The sequence below is a fragment of the Clinocottus analis genome, unplaced genomic scaffold (genome assembly GCF_023055335.1).
Source record: "Clinocottus analis isolate CAN_PGR_092001 unplaced genomic scaffold, fCliAna1.0.p SCAF_5, whole genome shotgun sequence".
Classification (NCBI taxonomy): Eukaryota; Metazoa; Chordata; class Actinopteri; order Perciformes; family Cottidae; genus Clinocottus; species Clinocottus analis.
This window is the reverse complement of record NW_027176207.1, coordinates 20,541,682-20,562,819: the sequence shown is the minus strand read 5'-3', so window position 1 is coordinate 20,562,819 and position 21,138 is coordinate 20,541,682. Positions and strand designations below refer to the sequence as shown.

The 21,138-nt window shown below is 41.5% G+C and overlaps 1 protein-coding gene across 4 annotated transcripts; it reads right to left on the bottom strand.

Annotated features, from left to right (window-relative positions):
- Positions 1-391: 391 nt before the first annotated feature.
- Positions 392-19,200, bottom strand: LOC137802554 (prolyl 4-hydroxylase subunit alpha-2-like). Of its 4 annotated transcripts, XM_068600509.1 has the most exons (16): positions 19,110-19,200; positions 12,269-12,368; positions 10,807-10,903; positions 10,306-10,457; positions 8,812-8,949; positions 8,198-8,437; positions 6,633-6,829; positions 5,833-6,009; positions 5,626-5,696; positions 5,373-5,472; positions 5,150-5,203; positions 4,551-4,610; positions 4,413-4,478; positions 2,685-2,753; positions 2,324-2,420; positions 392-1,813 (listed from the first exon to the last, which is right to left on the bottom strand). In XM_068600509.1, exons 2-16 carry the CDS (start codon positions 12,348-12,350, stop codon positions 1,743-1,745), a joined length of 1,671 nt encoding a protein of 556 aa, XP_068456610.1. In that variant the 5' UTR covers positions 12,351-12,368; positions 19,110-19,200; the 3' UTR covers positions 392-1,742. The 4 variants fall into 4 exon arrangements, 3 of the variants coding, with proteins under 3 accessions (XP_068456610.1, XP_068456614.1, XP_068456613.1); XM_068600513.1 differs by lacking the exon at positions 4,413-4,478; XM_068600512.1 differs by lacking the exon at positions 4,551-4,610.
- Positions 19,201-21,138: the final 1,938 nt, after the last annotated feature.

The following is a 21,138-nucleotide window of genomic DNA, read 5'->3' as shown; positions in this document are numbered from 1 at the left end:
TAATTATGATGTTATGACATGCAACAGCAGGTACTTTTTAAAAGTAAAGGGATGTTTTTACTGATGTAACTTGTGCTTCCATGCTACGGGTTGAAAGTGAAACCAGGGCTGTTACTTGTTGTTTTCAGAAATCAAAAGTTAATGTTGAACAAGTTATTTTTGCATGAACATCATGCTGAAATGAAGACTTGAAGATTAGAGATTAAGACTATAAACTCATGTTTACTGAGGGAATAAATGAAGATAGAAGTCATTTATATGGACTTCTATACAAGCAGAGGAGTCGCCCCCTGGTGGTCAGGAGAGAGAATGCAGCTTTAACACATGAATCATTGGCCGCGTGCCTAAAACCCACAATGATGTAAAAAAACACAAAACATTTTAATAAAAGACACCGTTTATTGACTTGTGGGCAATCTTGTAGAAAGAGCACAAAATGTGAAATAACAGTGTAATAATTTAAACGCCATATAAATAAAAACATCTTGGACATGATTTGGAAGAAATGTAATTTTTTTCTGTCAGGTTTGAAGGAAATTAAAACACTTTGGATGTAGATGGCTGAAGAACAATGTAACAGGAGTATTTCAATAGTTTGAACACAAAGTTGTGAACAATAAAGATGCAGTAAAGTAAATGTGTGTCTGAAAGAATGATGGTAACCAAAAAATAATTTAAAAAAGTCTTCTTTCTGTTGTTGTGAAATGTATATATTTTCTCTTAAAGATATGTATATGTGACATTCAAATAAATCTGAATGATCTGACACCATTTTTATAAGGTTTTGGTCACTTTCTGTACGTTTTGGTGTTTTTAACAGATGATATTATATAAATTAAATAAGGGTGCTTTTACTTTGAAAAGTTGAAAAACGCTTCTGCTGAGCAGAGAACGCTGGGGAGCTGTAACCAAAAACACACAAGTAATGGCATTATGTAAGTGAAAAAAAAACAAGGCAGAGGACTCACACACATAGATCTACCGGTTACTTAAATCAGATTTAAATGACCTTTTAAAGCTGCGGTTTAGTTAATACGGAACACTTTTGTGAAATGATTATCTTCATTGACCTGTTGCTAAGCTCCGCCCCTTGAACCCACACTGGGAGCATCTTATTTTTCTTCTTTTGCAATTAATTTGCAAGTCGACATTTTTTTAGAACCTTTGATTTTGTCAGAAATATTCACACAAAACTAAAAAGCTACACTATAATATGTTTTAAACAACCAGGAGGCTCTGTGGTCTGAACCAAGACATCAAACTTTATTCCTCCTTTCAACCTCAAGCGCAGACCAGATCCACTGCTTCTGTTCTTACTTTTCACAATAAAAGCCCTAGACGTAAACAATAAAAGCCCTAGACATAAACACTGCCTAACAGTTTACCAGAAGGAACTCAATAAAAACATCCTCAACATGTATTTGTTTTTTCCAAAGATGCAGGAGGTGCAGTTAGTGACAGTGTGGTCTCCATGATAGCGTAGCGCTCACAGCTTCAGCAGGAGGCGGGGCTTAGCGGAGGGTCAATTCACCCGTCTGAATAAAGTCGGGGTGATGTGAATCGAATGCATGACACAGAATCGACTTCTGTTTCTTTTGGTTTGAAAAACAGAAAGAAATTATTATCAAAAATAAAATTGTGGAGGGAGAGAAGTGTTACCCAGATTAAGGCATTAATGCGTGTGTGTATGTGTGTGTATATTTGTGTGTGTTTTTGCGTGTTCTGTAGGTTTGGTTCACACTTCAGTCCCTTTCTGTTAAGCCACATGGTCTCCTGAACTCTTGTCCACGTTCGTGAATCCACTTGTTTGACACTGAAAACAGAAAAAAAGAAAAAAGGAAACATGAGGTCTTAAAACAGCCTTCGTTATAGAAAACAACACTTTTCCATGTCGGCATGTGATTTAAAAAGCATTGCGGTTTAAAAAGCATTGATGGACCTTTAAAATCACAAAGTATCTTTTTTTTAGCAGTACGAATGAAGACATTATGGTGATGAAAATAATTAAATTTCTGCAAGCAAACAAAAGAAAAATGTCTAAAATCTGTAGATTTTCTTACCTTTGTGCTAAGAGTGTGCAGATGAAACATTAAGCTATTTATTATTAGCCTGCTTGTTCCACCATGTCTTCATGCTAACGTTACTTATTATGAGGTTAATTTAACTCAATGTCTTGTACAAAACTAATGCATTGATCTATATTCATATATAATAGTTATTTTTTTTTCAGCAAATTGTTACTACAATCTTAATTTGGTTTTGCAACCCTGTACACAACAAATAAAAATCTTTTAAATTTTTGATCATCTGAACTTTGACTCACCCCATTTGCTTCCTACTAAGACGGGACAGGCTGCATGTCTGGTCCTGTAGTCGCCCTCCCCGCTCTTAAACAGATTGTACCAGAACACCGCCGTCCCCTGTTGGAGAAATGGAGCGAATGAAGACATTATGGTGATGTCCAAAGTGCACAAGAGAAGAAGAAGAAGAAGAAGAAGAAGAAGAAGAAGAAGAAGAAGAAGAAGGGGTTAGAGAAGCTGAATGCGGTGCACTGTGATCACGGCCATAACTGGACCCTTCAAAACATTGTGCATTGGCCGCGGACAGACACAAAGGTGCACACTCACTCACAGAAAGCATAAACACACACAACACACACACACACACACACACAGTTGTTTCACCTTTCGAGGCCAGATTGCTGCCCCAAAGTCGGGGAAGACGGTGGCGCCTCCCGCCTCGACGTCACTCATCTGAGAAAAGACAACAAACACTAAGAAACTTTCTTTGTTTTTTCTTAAAAACTAAACTCTGCTAATCAACAATCCTCAAAAGGATGCTTTTTTAAAAACATTTTCATTGGCAAACAGTATACATTTGTTTTTACAAATAACAATAATAATAAAATATTAAGTAACCAAAATGTGGTAATAATGACATGATATTAATTTTAAATGTGTGTGTTCATCCAGAAATACAAATGGATGTTCACCCAACACATTAAAAGTTGTTATGCCATTAATCAAAATTTAAAAAATGTCAGAAGCCAGCAATACTATTTGCTCAGGTGAAATAACAAATGTGATCATTTACACTTCAACTAAATCCTCCTGCAAAAAAGGACGGACTTCACGAGAAACTCCTTGATGAGTGGAATGTGATACTTAAGCAATAAGGGACGACAGGCAGAACTATATCGTCAATAATGTACTGTTGAACAGTCAATAATGTACTGTTGAACAGTACATTATTGACGATACAGTACTGCCTGTCGTCCCTTATTGTTTTTTAAATAAAACAAGGTCCTGTGAGCAATAAAAAATGAGAAGTCACACATCTTTTCACAACAAAGGACTGCAAGAAGGTTTCTATGTGCACTACAGCGAGAGAGAAGAAAGACTACAGAAATACTCGAGCAGAGCAAAAGAAAGATGGAATCGGGTCTTTTTAAAACAGACCTACCAGCTGTTTTCATCACGTTGTTTCACGTCACGTTACGTAGCTGAAGCTGTCAGATATGTTGATTGATCTGAAGTGATGGTTTATTGTCTAAATATGATGCCAAATATTTTCTGGATCACTTTGAACAGTTAAATAGTTTTATTCTGCAATATTTTGAGAATTTAAAGAGTAAATAAACTCACAAAGTATTTGGGTATAAAAGCAACGTCTCCTGTCTTTGCAGTATTAATCGAAAGTAGTTGTTTCCTATTCAATTACCCTGTTTGATTGTTATGCTTCATGTTTTACGGAAATACTATTTTTATAAATTTAAATTTTAAGGCTAAACTCACGTTAGCTAAAACCTTTTTGGGGAATTTCTCTAGTATGTGCTGCTACTTTACAGCTATAATTTCTCTTCAGGAATCAATGTTTTAACGGCCCTCTGTCCTGTTACACATCCGGTTTTATCCTTGTTTATTCAGAATTAATAAAGACTGATATAGATAATAAATGTTCTGAAACCTTTCAGCAAACTTCAATATATCACTGGAAGAAAGAAAACCAAGCACAAAAAATATATTTTTTTGTATATAACTGTATTTCCAGTGTTAGCGAGAGTAAAATAAAGAGTGGCTTCTATATCAGCATGTTAATGGAGGACGGCCAACAAAACTCTCAACAATATGTACTGGAACTGATTGACAGAAAAACCTCTGAGATGTTTGTCTACAACGTTTCTCAGTCGGGTAAAATCTGTAGAAATAATTACAGCCTCTTGCCCCATTACGTCGAGCAACTCTAGATTTTGAAATGTGCCAAAATGAAAGTCAATCAATACAAGTCCAAGATTGAACCAGAGCTTGTGCATTCGCTCATGAGGCTGAAACAAAAGAAGGACGCAGCGTGGATGTTTTTAGGGGCGCTGCCACACGACCTTCATTCAACGGCGACTGGATGCACGTACTCACGTAGTTCAAAAAAGTTGCCATGCGATTTCCAGTGCCTAATCTTTTGAAAGCATCAGGTTCATCTTTCTACAAAGATAAAATTCAAGAGTAAAAACACACGATGAAATCACTGCTCTCCTTGCACGCGCGTGTACTTACGTAGTTCAGGAAGGTAGCGAGTCTATTTCCGTCGCTCTTGAGGTTGCTGTCAAAAGGACGCTGCAACAGATGGTTACAAGGTTTAACCCATCACCGGGAAGACTCGCGGTCGGAGCCCGGGCCACCGAACACATGGTGTGACAACGCAGCTTTGTGTAACAACGACACAACATGTGCAACACATTTCACTGTGCAACAAACACCAGTGTTTTGTATTCAGTTGTTGCATGTTTTAGTGGTTGTTACACATTGCAGTGGTTGTCACACGTTGCAGTGTAAAGCCCCGTGGAGGACACTGGAGGGGGCGTGGCTTGTATATAGATCACATGTCACAGATGGTTCCCAGGTGTCACACACAGATGGAACAATAGTCTCAGATCTCCAGAGTGTAAAAGATCAACAGCCTTTCAACAAGCAAAGGATTAAGACATTGTGCAGGATTCAAATTATCCATTTCTATAAATAAATCGCACACACACACACACACACACATCATTTTGGGCCCCACGAAGGGAGAGGGCCCCACGACGTTGGTGTGCTCCCTGTTGCCGGACCCAGCAAAGTAACAATAACGAGTACACACACAAAAATGAACTCACCCTCGAGAAGTCATAATGGGGCTCGTACTGTCCACCAACTCCATAGTTAGCCACCTGGTGATGCGTCAACAAAGATGATTAAATATTAAACTAATTACATTTAAAAAACACAGCTGAAACTATAACGCATGTATAAGCACCTGGAAAAAGTAAAACTTGTGTTTTATTATTACCTTGGGCCGTTATACTTAGTTGACAAAAGTATTTTTTCCAGTGACTTTACCTGTAGTAACTCTGCAGTGTCGACCTCGAGGCCGGTGATGTCTTCTATTCTCTGGTTGACTTTGACAATGAGCGGGTCGTCCACTTCCTCCAACCACGCACTGGAAACACAAAGACACACACACACACACACACACGCACACGCACACGCACACGCACACGCACACGCACACGCACACGCACACAGGATTAAACCGCCTCGCTTCAGTCTTCTCAGTCATGGAGTTACTGACCGAGGAGAACCCCTCCGTTACCTTTTTGAGACTCTGTAGTTGGCGGTGGTCAGGATGCCAGTTTTGGGGTCACGGACCGTCGCTCGAGCGAGCTGGACAAAACAACAACAAAGTGTTTGTCGTAAAGTCTAGAAGTTGACGTTGAAAAGAGCTCCTCCGACTCTTCATCTATCAGACGATCGCTGACGTTTGTAGATTCATCATCATTGGTGTGTTCTCTAGGCTCACCCTGGGTTTAGCCAGCTTCTTAATCTTCTCCGTCTCCTCGTGCGACAGCACGTCCAGGTAGCGGACGATGCGAGGGCTGTCCCACTCGTCCTCCTCCTTCATGGGCTTCAGCAGGAGGCGAGGGTTCCTCTTCCCGTCCTGGAAGCGGCAGAACAACCGGCTGCGGCGCGCGTCGTTCTGGTGAAACACGAGAAAATGTAATCGTGTCCAGAGACAGAGAGAGAGAGAGAGAGAGAGAGAGAGAGGCTCGATGTAGACGTTTCTTAGAGGCTTGTATTGCAAAAGTATTTTTGCCATGAAAATAAGCGATCAAACAATAATTAAGGGGATGATTTAAGGCGAGACACTGCAGGAAAGAAAAGGTTTCAGACTGTGTTGGAAAGAAAACCTCAAAAATACACATTTAGCAGTTTATTTTACTTTGTCTGTAGATTTCTCATAAATTCACCAAGTTACCATTAGATAATGCCTTATTTGCATATCTAAACATAACATTTTAGAAAACTTGTAATACAAAAAATAATCCTTCTAATGTGAGTGATGAAGTGGTGAAGTTTCATGGTGATACCTGTGAGGTAATGTTTTGACCCCATTCACCTGTGGAGTCTTCAGAATGTGTGTAATGGACCTAAACGTCTCTTTTAAGGCTGTTTCCTCTCAGACTCTGATCCAGAAATCTCACTTCAGCAGCTCTTACATCCTCCAAACTTTACTCCGTCATTCCTACATATATTCTGAGGGTTTATGCAGAGGGGGTTGTCTCCCCTTAAAGTCTACTCTAACAACCCAGACCGCCTCACCATCTGGAGCCCCTCCCCTCTGCAGAGCGCCTCGTAGGTCTCCCTCTCTGGGAGGTGGTCTTTGGGTCGGCGGTAGGTTCCCAGCAGGATGGGCTCCTCGGAGGCCGGCTGGTAGTTCTGGTTCTGCTCGTTGAGCTGCTTGGACAGCAGCCGCTCGAAGTAACGCAGGTTTCCTCCCGCCCTCTGGTGGCCGGGGGCTGTCAGTACAAGACACAGTTAAACGCCAGAGGGTCAACTTTCATCTGAAGATTAATTACCTGGAGAAGAAATGTTTAGTCCACAGAGGGGGGCGCCAGAATCAACACAAAAACAAGCTTTGTCCCCTTTACGAGGTATTATTCAATAGTTATGCATCATTAAAACATAGAGTAAAGCTTTTACAGCTTTTTACATCTCCAGCTTTAACTTTTTAAAGTATTATTTACTTTTCCAGTACTGTCTGACTTCCACTCAGCTTTCAATCAACTCCAGAGTTTATGTACTTTTATATTAAGATTCCTAATAATTTTACTCTGCTACGACAGAGGAGGGAAATATTGTGCATTCATCTCAACTACTTTTATTCAACAGCTATTAATGCAAAACACATGATGAGTGAAATAAATGAACTACCCAGCAGTATATTGAGCAGTTATAATTAGTGAGTATTTAGACTTTTAGGAACTAAAAGTACATTTTTCTGTATTTCGTGGTGTGGTATTGATTTTTTTTTACGTTTATTTAATCCCTTACAGATGTATTTTTTGATGCAAAAATGAGGCGTTATATGTGAATTTTAGGAAGGTCGAGGTCTGCTACGTCTGCTCCGGCTGCAGTCATTGCGATTGACATGTGAAGAAGCGAACCACAGACCTTTCAGTGCAGCCCTTGATGCTGAAATAACGGTTACAAACCACGAGCTACTTCGGACAGACAACACCCTGCAGCTCAGGAGGGCGAACCTCAGCCACCCACCAATTACCTCACAGATTGGTCGGCTGGTCGGCTAGCCAGTGTGTGTGTGTGTGTGTGTGTGTGTGTGTGTGTGTGTGTGTGTGTTTGGGGAAGAGGAAATGACTTAAATACAAGTGCTATTCTCAACTTCTAAAGGCTGAGAGCATGAACCCATTCACCCTGACCCTCGATGGTTGAATCCTGACGTCCCCAAGAAAGCTTTAAAACTTTAGGGACCGAACTGACGTCACCTGGTGAACGGTTCAGCCTAAGAGGCTTGAAATGGCATATAATTAACCTGTCAATCACCTTGTAGCCCCGCCCCTAAAGCATCCCCTGCTTTATGGTCTGTTTGACTCTAAATGACCATAATTTACTAAATGAACATCATGGTGTATAGAAGAAGACTTGAAACTAGAGATTGAGACATAAACTCATGTTTACAATGTTTACTGAGGGATTACATCAAGAGAGAAGTAGAGTCACTTATATAGACTTCTATACAACCAGAGGAGTCGCCCCCAGGTGCTCAGCAGAGAGAATGCAGCTTTAAGACATTCATAAATGGTTCAAAATACCCTCAAACACTGGAGTGTGCAGATTAGGATTGCTTTTATCTCACGTCATCTCACCAATAGCCACCAGCCGCCGGGTCAGCTCAATGGCTCGTGGGAGGTCTCCCATCTGGTAAACGGAGTAGCTGAGGTAGTCCAAGATGTCCGCCTTGGTAGCCACGGACTCCTCCCCGCCGTCCAGCTGCTTCAGGGCCTGCTGCATCCACAGCACCGCGTGGTAGTAGTCTGCGTCGTTGTAACCCGTCTTGCCCATATCGAAGCAGTCGTCCACCGTCAGTAAGACGTTGGAGTGCATCCCTGGGGCGAGATTCAATATACCGAGAATCACATGTATGTGTCACATTTATTTCAGATTCAACATGTGTCCTTGTGTGACACAACTAGAAACTTTCTGTTCTACTTGTTCCCTAAACACACGCACAGTTTTAGCCAAAGTATTAACTCTGAAATAACACTTTAAGCTACCTTCAACCTCGAGCCCACACCCTTGAAGAAGTGAGGTCAAAACAAGGTGACCTTGAACTCAAACGGCCTCTCACAAAGTTTTTAGAATAAGCACGCCGGTTTAAAGCCATACCAGGCGGGTTGGGTTTTGCATTCCTCTCGTTCTTTCATTGATGATCACGCTCGTCTGTCCCTCTCAACGTATTCATGCTTCTTCCATTTCTTACCTGGCAGCTTTCCTCTGGAGAAGGCCTCAGAATCCAGTTGGTACGTGTCCTGAAGACGCATCAGCGCCTTGGCTGCACCCGTCTCGTCCTCTTCATCGGGGAAGAACTGTCTGTGTACGGACATGTTGGAAATGAATCCTGGAGACAAAAGGCCAGAATGGAAGTTGATGAAAAAGTACTGCGAGGAACTTTAATTCTGTGTTGATTCTGGCGCCCCTATGGTCTAAAGTGGTAGTGTCTCTGAGCACCATCATTTCACTGCAGCAGGGTCTGAATGTGTTTTAATGCTACGTGCTAATGCGGATTTAGCATTTATACATATTTTATTTCTTATTTTATGTCATTTTAATTGTACTTTTTCACTGTTTTACTATGATCACTTTATTTTGTGTTTCAATCAAATCCAGCGTATTGGATGTATCAGGGCAATATTATCATGTTTGGTTGTCTTCTTATTTCATCTCTACAGTTCAGATATCACAATCTGATTCTCTGTAAATCCTGATAAATCACAAAAAGAAACTCCAGAGGGCTCATGTGACATTTTCAATCAATATTTTTCGTGATTTGCGTGACGTCTAACGCGCTTCCAATCTGCATGAATGAGCCTGAACTAATAATAATTGGCAAGTTTCAATGTTTCTTTCTTTTTCTTCTTCTTTCTTTGTTGACACAGGAAAGTGAACACATACGTGTCTCCAAACATAAAGCGGAAAAGAATAAATTCTCTTAACACAACATGGAAGCTGCTGCACGTCTTCCTCGTGAGGTTCACATCCAGTCTCTCTGACTCATGGCCACGTACACACACTCACTTGTGTGACACATCAATCCTGCTATCTGCCTCCCAGATCGCCTCCAGTCTTAACAACACACACAAGAAGCAGCGCGTGTGCCAAAAATATGCAGGGAAGAGGACCAGCTGCAGCTCAAACACAACGGACTCTTTTTTTCTCTCTTTGGAGAGTAATTGAGCCGAGATCAGCAGAAAATGTACACGCTGCAGCTGGAGTGACGTTGCCAGCTCTCTGAAACTAGCTCCGTGGAAAGAGTCTCAGGACATACTGGACCAGACGCAGACCAAAACGTAGATCCAACACGCGTTCGATGCCGACCAGCTGTTCCAATCCGTTCCGTGAGTCAGTATTTGCAGCCCTCTCCCAAAATGTGGAAAGCCCCTCTCGAGCCCTGTTCTTCAACCAGACACTTCACTTCCCCAACAATTTATTCCAGCAGCTCACAGTGAACCACATCAACGAGGGGAGCCTCTAGATAATTTGTATAAATACTTTCTATCCGCTTATCCACCGCACCCTGAAGGTCACGTTCTGCAGTAGCCAACAGAACCACATCGTCTGCAAAGAGTCGAATTCTGAGGTGACGAAGGACAAACCTGTCGGAGGCCGACGCTGGAAACGTGTGTTGGTTTAGGTCAGTTAAAGGACAGCAGACTTGTCCACCCTTTCCTTTCCTTCCTTCCTTTCCTTTTCTTACCATCAGAGGGGTTCTCCAGCACCAGAGTCTCCAGTTCAGACCACTCGGTGTTGAGTCGCTTCATCAGTTTGTAGGCGTTCACTGGGTGGGCCAGGTAGCCCTCTGGGTCGGAGGTGGACACTCTGGTCAGAGCGTCTAGTTTGTTGGCCCAGCTGTGAGACGGACAGACAGACAGGTTGTTACAACTGGAAAAGCTCCTTTTACACATACATGTCATAATTCTACATACATGTATCAAACATACTCAATATTATTTTCCATTTCTTCCGAAGATCCCCTAAATAAAGTGACAAATATAGTTCCATATATAACATTTACACACAGTTGTGTCGTTTAGTCCGATGGTTCCCAATCTTGAGATTGCGGCCCCTCGAAGGGCCACAAGATCAATCAGAGGCGTCGTGGCTTTCAGAGGCTGTAGCACATTTGTTTTGAAGCTAGATTAAAGATAATATGATGAAGCTAACCATAGCACTTGAGTTGTGTTTAAGTCAAACGTACCTTTTGACAGCAGCAAGCTTGGACTCCTCTGCTTCAATGTAATCCCTCAGAGACTGCACCAACTCTTTCTCTGTGTGGATCAGGTCGGTCATTTGGCCTGCAGAGAGAGACGGATACTGAAGGTGAGTGAGGTCATCAAGCGTCGCCTGCTAATTTTCTTAGAATCAGGTGTCAAAAACGTGACTTTTATTCAGTGTTTCCAAGACAAATATTTTCTCTTTCGAATTAAAAGCTCCACAAAGCAACGTTTTCTAACATTTAATCAAAAAGCTTCCTGTAATTTCCTTCAAAAGGCTGGTAACACCGCTTGAATCCCGAACGACTCAGCCGGACCACAGCGGGTCATCCCTCCAGGAGCCTCCGAAGTGCATCTTAAACAATTCCATGGAAACACTCAGTCATGATTAATTCAGCGGGGCGTACAAGCGGAAGAAGAGAAATGAAACACTGTCATTGTTTCTGCATGCAACCGCGATAACCGACCAGCCGAGTGCAGTCAATCACGGAGATAAAAAGCGAGGGTTTGGTACCTGCAGAGTCATGCGATGCAAACGCTGTAACTTGCAATCAAGGATAGTTTGGCACAAAGGCAAAGCTTATGGGGGATTTTTTGCAGCAGCAGAAAGATCAATTTTTTAAGAAAGATCTGTTTCTTTTCTTCTTCTTTTTTTTTTTTTACAAATTCTATTTAAAGAATCAGTGGACCACAATTATTTCTCATAAAAGCTATCCAGGGATTCTCAAAATAAACTGAGCTGGCCTCTTTAACCACTTCCACAATTCAAACCTTTTTTTTAAGCCAGAGAAAAGTCATGCATTCCTGAGCTCAAAACTCCGGGAAAGTGCTGCAGGGATGACGTATTACAACTCCCACCACGGATACCGCTGTGGTAGCAACCTGTCAATCACCTTGTAGCCCCGCCCCAAAAGCATCCCCTGTATTAAGGTCTGTTTGACTCTAAATGACCATAATTTAGTAAATGAACATCATGCTGTATAGAAGAAGACTTGCAAGTATAAAGATTGAGACATAAACTCAATGTTTAAAAAAAAAGTACAATGTTTACTGAGGGAATAAATCCACAGAGAAGTAGAGTCATTTATAAAGACTTCTATACAGCAAGAGGAGTCGCTCCTGGTGGTCAGAAGAGAGAATGCAGCTTTAACAGATGAAGCATAGACTTCTATACAACCAGAGGAGTCACCCTCTGGTGGTCAGAAGAGAGAATACAGCTTTAACACATGAAGCATAGACTTCTATACAACCAGAGGAGTCACCCCCTGGTGGCCAGGAGAGAGAATGCAGCTTTAACACATGAAGCATAGACTTCTATACAACCAGAGGAGTCACCCCCTGGTGGCCAGGAGAGAGAATGCAGCTTTAACACATGAAGCATGGACTTTATGGAGTTTATTTTCTGCATTTGCCTCAATGTCACTGGTGTCTCGAGCTCAAACCTACTGATGGAGGTGAAGATCTCTGCCCGCGTCGTCCAGCAGCAGCAGAGCAGCGCCCAGAGGGCCAAGGACAGGAACTTCCTCATTTTGTCTTATTCGATAACCTGAGAGGACAAAACATCATCGCGTTAAAAACAGATCGACACAAGCTACAGTTTTGACCCTTGGATGTGTGTCTAAATTATTGCCCATCAACATTCAACACAAGTCGTTTAATATTCGATCAGGTGCGGTTTTGCTTTCCCCCACCGAGTCAGCACTTTATGCAGTGACGCCGTGTTTCCTCACCGAGTTAGACGACGGTCTCTCAACGTTCAAAGTTTCCTAGAAATGAGTCACTTATCCTGCTGAGCAGCGTGATGCCATGATAGCCTCTTTATGCCGAGTTCTCTTTTAGAAAGAACCAACAGAGACAATGTGGGAAAATAACAGCATTTGAGGGAAAACACTCTACAATATATATGGAATAAAAAAGGAATTTTCAGCTCTCACAAATGCAGCCACAGGAACAAAATGTATATTATAAAATCACAATCGTAAACTGAATGCCCAATTTTACCAAACATCTTCTTAATGTCATGTAAATACAAGTTAATTATCCCTTTCTGCACATCAACATGGCTTCCAGATACTTAAATCATACTTCTTTTTTATTATTAGTCCATCCCTAAATAAATCTAGAAACTAGAGCTAGCACTTTCCAAATGGAAACCACATGTATAAGAACTGGTCTTCAATTAATATGCCAACACATGCTTTTTGGCTAGCGGAAACAAGCTGTGAACACAACAACGACCCGATCACTTTGTAAGTAAGTAAGCTAACGGCTACGTCTTCACGCGTTAGCATTCGAGAGCTACTTTTGGCCCATCGAAGAACCAGTGACCCGATTTGTCCGGGTCTCAAGGTCCTCGAGGTCAATTGATGCCTATCCTTAACTCATATTCTCTGCTTCAACCAACCTTCACAGGGCAGGATTCTCAACGACGCTTCCTTCAGAAATTCAACACAAGAGCTTGAAGAGGACCTTCGTTTGTGGTCTCGGGGGGGAAACTTTCTCCTCTCAGACTTAAGTCTCTTTTCACCACAGATCCGTCCTCAGAGATGACTGTTTACCGTTGCCTGTGTAAAACATGCACACATACATCCACTCTCCCAGATGAAAGCGCACATACACACACTTACTCATACTTGTGTCTGCACCGCTGTCTAATCAAAGGCTTAGAGAGAGATAGAGGCTCTGAAAGCAGAAAAAAAGTGGCACCTTAATTATTGGTGTGGTAATAACTATGAGAGGAATCTGCTGCGGGTGAAGAACGGAAATCATTTCACTTACATGACACCTGCTGACAAAATACAAGAGGACTCTCTATTGTTGACTCGATGAGTTTAAGCCTTAAAGCTGCAGTCGGTAACTTTAAGAATAGGGACCTTTGAGCGGCGGTGGCGGTTTCCTGACAGTCGTACACGAGACGGATAATCTGTGAATTACACTTCTGCCTACTTCTAAAGCTCCACGTTTCAGAGACAAGACACCACCACACCGGAGGAAAGACAACCGATCAAAAATGTGTCCACGACAACAGAACGATATTCATATTGTATTATTGAGGTTGTGTAAATGTAATTGATGGTTAACCGCCATGTAATACAGCAGGGTTCATACACATTCCGACCAATGGATTTCCATTCTCACAAAATTTCCATGATTTTTCACAAAAATTCCATGATTTTTAACCAAATTTCCATGACTTTTCCATGACTTTAAATCAAATTTACATGACCAAACATGGAGTGAAATCTGTGTGTAAACAGCAAAGTCGTCATAAAATGTAGTATTTAAACTAACAATGACGACCCCAAAGCATACAGTATACTTTAGACGACACAAATGAATGAAAGACAATAGTTTGATTAAAATAATAAACATTTATATAGACACCTGTATGTAAAAAAAAATATATATCTACAAAAAAATCTCTAAGAACATCCAGCATGATATGAGCCAGATTCTCCAAAAATGCCTCCTTGGGCGGTCAATAATACCTTTTTTTTTTAGAAAGATTAGGACCTAAAGAATCAGAATCTGCAATAACAAATAAAGCCTTGGCCTGTAAGGAAGGGGTTTTAGTAAAAAAAACTGTGTTGTTTGGTTCAAAAATGGAAAAATGACATATATTATGCCAGAAGATTATCTGAATGGGGCATGCTGGGACTTAAAAAGGGAGCGGGAGGATTTTTGCGCACGGTTTTCTAAAAGGTTAATGACAATAAATTATCCCTAAATCAGTTCAGTCAAACAACGACGCCTCAGTCCTCCGTAAAGCAAACATGATGGATGGTAGAGTTTGTTTTATTTGTGACAAATGGATCTTCTTAATGAGGTCGCCTCGCCAAATGGTGCAAACGAGCAGTAGGTGTTGCTGGTGAAACGTCGTTAAAATCACTGTGTACCCTAACTTCACTTTCACATGTTCAAAACCCCGTTAAAGTCACCGTGTACCCTAACTTCACTTTCACATGTTTAAACCCCGGTAAAGTCACCGTGTACCCTAACTTCACTTTCACATGTGTGAGACGTGGTTAAAGTCACCGTGTACCCTAACTTCACTTTCACATGTTTAAACCCCGGTAAAGTCACCGTGTACCCTAACTTCACTTTACATGTTTCAGCCCCACACGCCTTCAAAAGCAACTGCTCAACAAACTAAACAACCCTGAGCTGCAATTATTTTTAACAGCCGCCTTTATGACTCCATAAACATTTCTGATCAACAGACTTGTTAGAAATGTGTTTTTTTATTACGCTATAATCCAGCTTTAGCGTCTACAATCACGGTTATTTTGCTGGAATGTAAACAGCATCGTGGTGGTGCTTCGAGTCGGCGTTTGTATAACCTAACATTTCTGAAAAGTGCGACTGGAAAGAAAAACTTATGTGGTCTGAGAGGAAAAGCATTTTATCCGTTTTTCTACGACACGATGCGGAGCCGTCCGAACTTGTTGGATGTTGCCGGCAGGTGAGATGCGTTTTTATACTCCTCAGATGTGGAAATAAAGATCGCTGCATTGACGTGACATTGATAGGTACTGAATGGTTTCAAGCTTCATTTGAGTGAATGTCAGTGATAATCCAGTCCAGACTGATCCGATAACAATGTCTAACAAAGCTTGTTTCATTAGTTATCGAGAAATGAGTTAAATCGCAGCTATTTGAACATTTAATTACATTTTAAAGTGTCGTAAAACTGTGATATCAATCTCTAAAAAAGAGGGAGGACTACGACTGTAAAGCTTCGTCTGTAAACGTTTAAATCAGGGCCTGATTTGGCTCCCAAAGGGCCGCAAAGCGGTGCTTTTTGGTTTCTACACAAGCTGCTCAGATAAACTACACACTGTGAAGACAGCTCCAAATGAATGGACCAGATCTCTGTCCCTCCTTGTAATTTACAGCCCCAAACACAGCCCCTCCTGTTGACGCCGGCTGTAACGCCCCTGTCACATTCCTGGAAAGAGGCCTGTTACATTTACGGCCTCCACGTTCCAGACCCCTCGACCCCTCTCGCCCGGGCATTTCTGCCCGGGGGAGAAGGGGGAGGTTGGGTCACGAGAGGACAGACGGGCTGCAGTTTAAACGGAGACCCCCGAATGCAACGTGTCTATCCTGTGTTTAATGTGCAATAAAAGGTGATTGAAATGTGCGAAAAAACACAAAATTAGTCGGACAGAAATAATGGTTTTCTGGCTCACGCGTTCTCCAGTGTCGTGTTGTGTAAGAAAGACCCTCTGGGGATCCTGTCTATAGTCTACTGGGTTCAAGTTTCTCCAGATTTTTTGCTGTTTTACATGAAGGTGAGGCTCCAGACGAGAGATAAGAAAACCACAGTAACACAACTCTCTGGCAAAGCAGGCAGGGTCCTAGGTGTCCAACGGGGCAAGGTTTTCCCATAGGGGCAAATATTTCCTTTGTAAAACGGTAACATTTACAATATCTGCTGGCGTTCTGTTCGTCTTTTAGCTTCTTTCCTTGTCTCCCTTGACAAAAACCTGGCTGAAAGGAGCAACAAGCTGTCTTTCGGGTCGCTAGTGCCAATTGAGGAAGTTGTAAAATACAAATCTTTCCAGTTTTGAAGGAAGGCAGAGCAAAACAAATTGGTCACAAGGTCTTAAAACACATTTTTCTCTCCCTTTATTTCCCCCAGAGAGTTTAAAAAATATTTAATTTTATAGCAAACGAAGCGCGAAGAGATGCTCGCCAGCTGTGAGGCCTGTAACCGGTGAGCTGAGATGAAAAACAAACAAACGTCTGACAGGTATTCTTCTCCCGAATGTTAATCGGTAAGCAGGGCGCACACACACACACACACAAACACAGTCATGCTGACACACGTGTGCAGGCTGATGCGCGTTACATAACACACCACATGCGTGTGCGCACACAAAGTGTCCACAGGCCGCAGACGTGCTCAGACACACTCTGGCGGTCGGAGATTTGATTCACTCCACCGGCAGAGAAAAGTGTTTCAAGATTCAAGAGTTGAAACTTGTCGTTGGTGTTTTAGAGAGAAGAAGAAGAGCTCAATTAGACCACAGTTAAAGTTACTGGGAGAGGCTGTTAACTGGTTCTGAACCAGTCTCAGGGCAGTCCTGGTCCTCTATGCTGGACCTGCTGGAGGCAACGGGAGAACCAGAACTGAGAGACCAGACTGTCAGACACCTGCTGCAGTAAAATGAGAGGTTTTCTAAAGGGACCCTGGTGCGCAGAGACAATATATACCACTGAAGTCCACAGGGGGCACCAGACTCAACACACGATGAACGTTCCTCGTTGCAACTTTAACTTTGTGTCAAGATATTTGTCTTTCGCTGACTGAATTGTGATGTTTTTTTATCAATAATTCAACAAGAAAGCTTCTCTGTTTATGTCAAACAAATTACGGCATACAAGTTCGCGCCGACTTTCACTTTCACTTGACATCACACGAGGGCCGAAGAACGAAGCGTCGTTTCTAGTTGTTTCGAAGCGATTTCGCAACTCTAAACACAGCCAGTCAGCCAATAGAAACTCTACTTGTGGCTCTGTAGCGTCTCCCTGCTCTGCTTAAAGGAAGTGAGCCTTTCCAAACGTCGCATATCCGACCAGAGAACTCGACAACGTCCCCGCCAAAATGATGGAATGAACATCTCGGGTTAAAAGGTTTTCTATGTGCAATTCCAAGAGAGTCCAACACATGCGGTTGACATTAGTTCTGATTTATTACAGACGCAACGAGGGCCAAAACATCTGCAGCTAAAATTAGGCATGATCTCTTTTTTGCTCTGCATGTTCTCCCTCAGCATAACTTGACATGGAAGCTACACGTTAGCAGATAGCTGTGTCGCAATCATACCCCGAGGTCACTGGAGGTCACGTGTTAGAAGAAAAGACACGCACAAGAGAGAACACGCACACGCCGTCAACGTCCAAAAAGCTTTTCTTCTGGTATGTAAACACCGGAGCTTTGTATATATACACACAACATAAATCAGCCAGATATTTATATCAACATTGCTTCAATATTCATGATAAAATGGATATGACTTAATAAAGCAGTATCTTCAAAGAGGAGTTCACGTCTCCTGTCTTCCAGCCCCGATTACCGCTGACAGATTCATGGCGTCGCTCTTTGTGCTGCCTTTAAAAAAAAAAAAAAAAGTATACCAATCCAATTACCTGCATTGTATGACACGAACAAAACGCTGCCTGGCGGCCCTTTCATTCTGCGGACGCAGCGATACTTTGCTGTGTTTGCCAAAGGTGAATAAAAGCTGATGTTTTCATGTTGGACGACGTAACGAACCTGGAAACTGTTCCATTGATATGTGACAACAAGTCGGCATGTCATGAAGAAGAAAGGGAAGTAATGTTGGGGCTAATGATTGTAAAACACACCATTGCCTTGGGGAGAAAGAGGGAGGAATAATATAGAATTTAGTTTGTTTTTTTTCCTCAAAAACTAGCAAGCCAGCCGGTAGCAGAAAGCTGTTAGCATGTCGCTAACAGCGAATTTTCTCTAACCAGTGTAGTGTGAAAGCCTGATGGGACTTAATGGGCTTTTCCACGTCTCTGGAAGCAGCAGCGACCTGTCAATCACCTTGTGGCCCTGCCACCGACTTCTATACAACCAGAGAAGTCACCCCCTGGTGGTCAGCAGAGAGAATGCAGCTTTAACACAAAGTATAGTCTTCTACACAACCAGAGGAGTTGCCCTCTGATGTTCAGCAGAGAGAATGCAGCTTTAACACAAAGTATAGACTTCTACACAACCAGAGGAGTTTCCCTCTGATGGACAATAGAGAGCCTGCCGCCCCCCACCTCCCCCTCCTCCTCTTCCTCCAGCCATCCTGGTGACGTCACATAGTCGTTTCTAGAAAGTACCGACCGTTAAGGTTCTGCATTAACAGCAGAACGTTCACACACACACATACACGCCCACACACACAAAGTTAGCACTGAAGTTTCCACACACAAAAAACTTTCTTACACCTTTTCCCCTCCGTTGTGAAACATAGTACCTGTTTCTGTGAAACACTCCGAAACATTGTTTCACAGCGGAGTACCACCTTCTCGGGTACCACACACACACACACACACACACACACACACACACACACACACACACACACAAGTACGCACGCGCACACACACACACGCACGCAGGTACACACGCTTATACACGCACACACACACATACATACCCTAAACCTGTTGGACCCGGTTATTGACAACCATCACCGGCACGTTCGGCAGGCGCGCGAGCGTGACGTAAACAACGGCGGTGTCGTAATGTCGGTCGTTGTCTTACCGTTATTCTCTCGCGTCCACGGGAGGAACGTCACACGTCGGTATGGACGCAGTGTCACAACCGGGGCTGCGAGCAGCACAGAGAGGGGCTTCAGGATTTAGACGCTGCCACGTACAGAACCGACTGCAGGGATTACCGGAGTGCTGCGAGGAGACGCGCAGGGACATTCTTCGAGTGTGTGTGTGTGTGTGTGTGTGTGTGTGTGTGTGTGTGTGTGTGTGTGTGTGTGTGTGTGAAATCCCTCCATTCAAAATGTTACAGCAGTATTAGAAGCAACATGTAACCTAATGAAAGTAAAAGTACAGAGACTTCTCCTTTTCACTTTCACACTATCATAAATTATCTTATTATTTTACCTGCTTGAGGTGAGTAAAATGTGTTTCCACATTTTATTTGCTTCATGTAAAGTCTTAACATGCAGAACTGTGCAATATGAATACACTGTATTCTGTCTATATATATCATATTGTTCTTGTGCATTCTTTACAGTTGTTAATACTGTTTATTTATATTACTTGTTTTGTCTTTTTATCCGTTTGCTGCTGTTATCCTGCAAATTTCCCCAGTGCTGGACTAAAACAAGAATATATAATATAATATCTAAATTGTAATTAAAGCTGTCAGATACATAGGGGACTGAGAGGTAAAACATCGCCCTCTGAAATATAAGGAGCTATTCAAAATTGTATTACAATGATATAAATTATGTGCAAAAGACTTTGCTGTAGACCTGCGTTGCATTCCCAGTCTCTAAATGTCATGTATCATAATCCATAAGAGGCTCTTTGTAGAAATCGTAGATGGAGAACCTTCAAACGCACTTTTCCCTCCACAGTTCAGTCTTTTAGGAGCTTTACGGTAACGCGACCCTGCAGCCAGTCACGTCCGCGCTCTGGATCTGGATCTGTGTTCAGAGCTTGTTCTCTGGATTTACTGAACAGCATCTGGAAAGAAGGAAACACATGGCCATGGCTTTCCAATTATGTCAGGTTCTTGAAGGTTCTTGAAGGTTCTGCGGTCTGTTCGTGTGCTGTTTTATGTGCATGTGGGACTAAAGGGACAAATGGGATCTTTAAAAATACAAATAAGATTGGAGCTACTTTAATGAAAGCAATATGATTGTGAGAGGACTGAATGTCTTTGCTGTGTTTAGGACTTTCACTACCAGAGTACTGCTTCACTGTATGTACATATAGTATTCATATACTTTGCATTTTTGCACTTTTTTTCTTGAATTTTCTTTAATGTCTTATATGTAACTTTGCTTAATGCTGCCACCCCCACATTTCCCCTTAAGGGGTGAATAAAGTATATTTATATCTTATCCTTTAATTTATCCTGTTCTTTAATGTTTTTTTAGCTGAAAATCTATATTGTTTTCTTATTTTTTTTTCTTTTTATTATAAGCATATTAATGCACAATTTGACATTTTATGCAAATGGAGGACTAAGACTGGCATTATACAATCATGTAAATATATATATATATATATATATATATATATATATATATATATATATATATACATATATATATGTATATATATATATATATGTATATATATATACATATATATTATAGAAATAAATAATAATTGATAAATTACTTAATAAATTAAAAAATAGTGAAGAATACAATGTACAAAGAATTGTGTAGGTTAATGTAAAAATAACTAAAAAAAAATTCACTAATATGCAACAATATATATATTGACTTTATATACAGACTTATATAGACTTTATATATATATATATATATATATATATATATATATATATATATATATATATATATATAAAGTCTAATTTCTTATTAGAAATCTCATAATCGTAAAAGAAATATAATAACAAATATAATCTATTGATTGCCAAAGATCTGGAGTTTGACCAGCAGGTGTCGCTGTGCATCAACACAAGATGAATAAAAGTCACTTAGATGGAGAAGCGTCACCTTCGTGTCTCTGTGCAGAGCTGAAGCCTGCAGGCAGCTTTTAAGGCCCTTTATGTTTGTGCACTTCAACCTTCACTA

Coding starts and splice junctions, on each gene's coding strand:
- LOC137802554 (XM_068600509.1), bottom strand. CDS start 12,350: ATGAGGAAGTTCCTGTCCTTGGCCCTCTGGGCGCTGCTCTGCTGCTGC. Junction 8,950..10,305: donor GCTGGAGAACCCCTCTGATG/GTAAGAAAAGGA, acceptor TTTTGTCTCCAG/GATTCATTTCCAACATGTCC. Junction 6,010..6,632: donor GAGGGGAGGGGCTCCAGATG/GTGAGGCGGTCT, acceptor GTGTTTCACCAG/AACGACGCGCGCCGCAGCCG.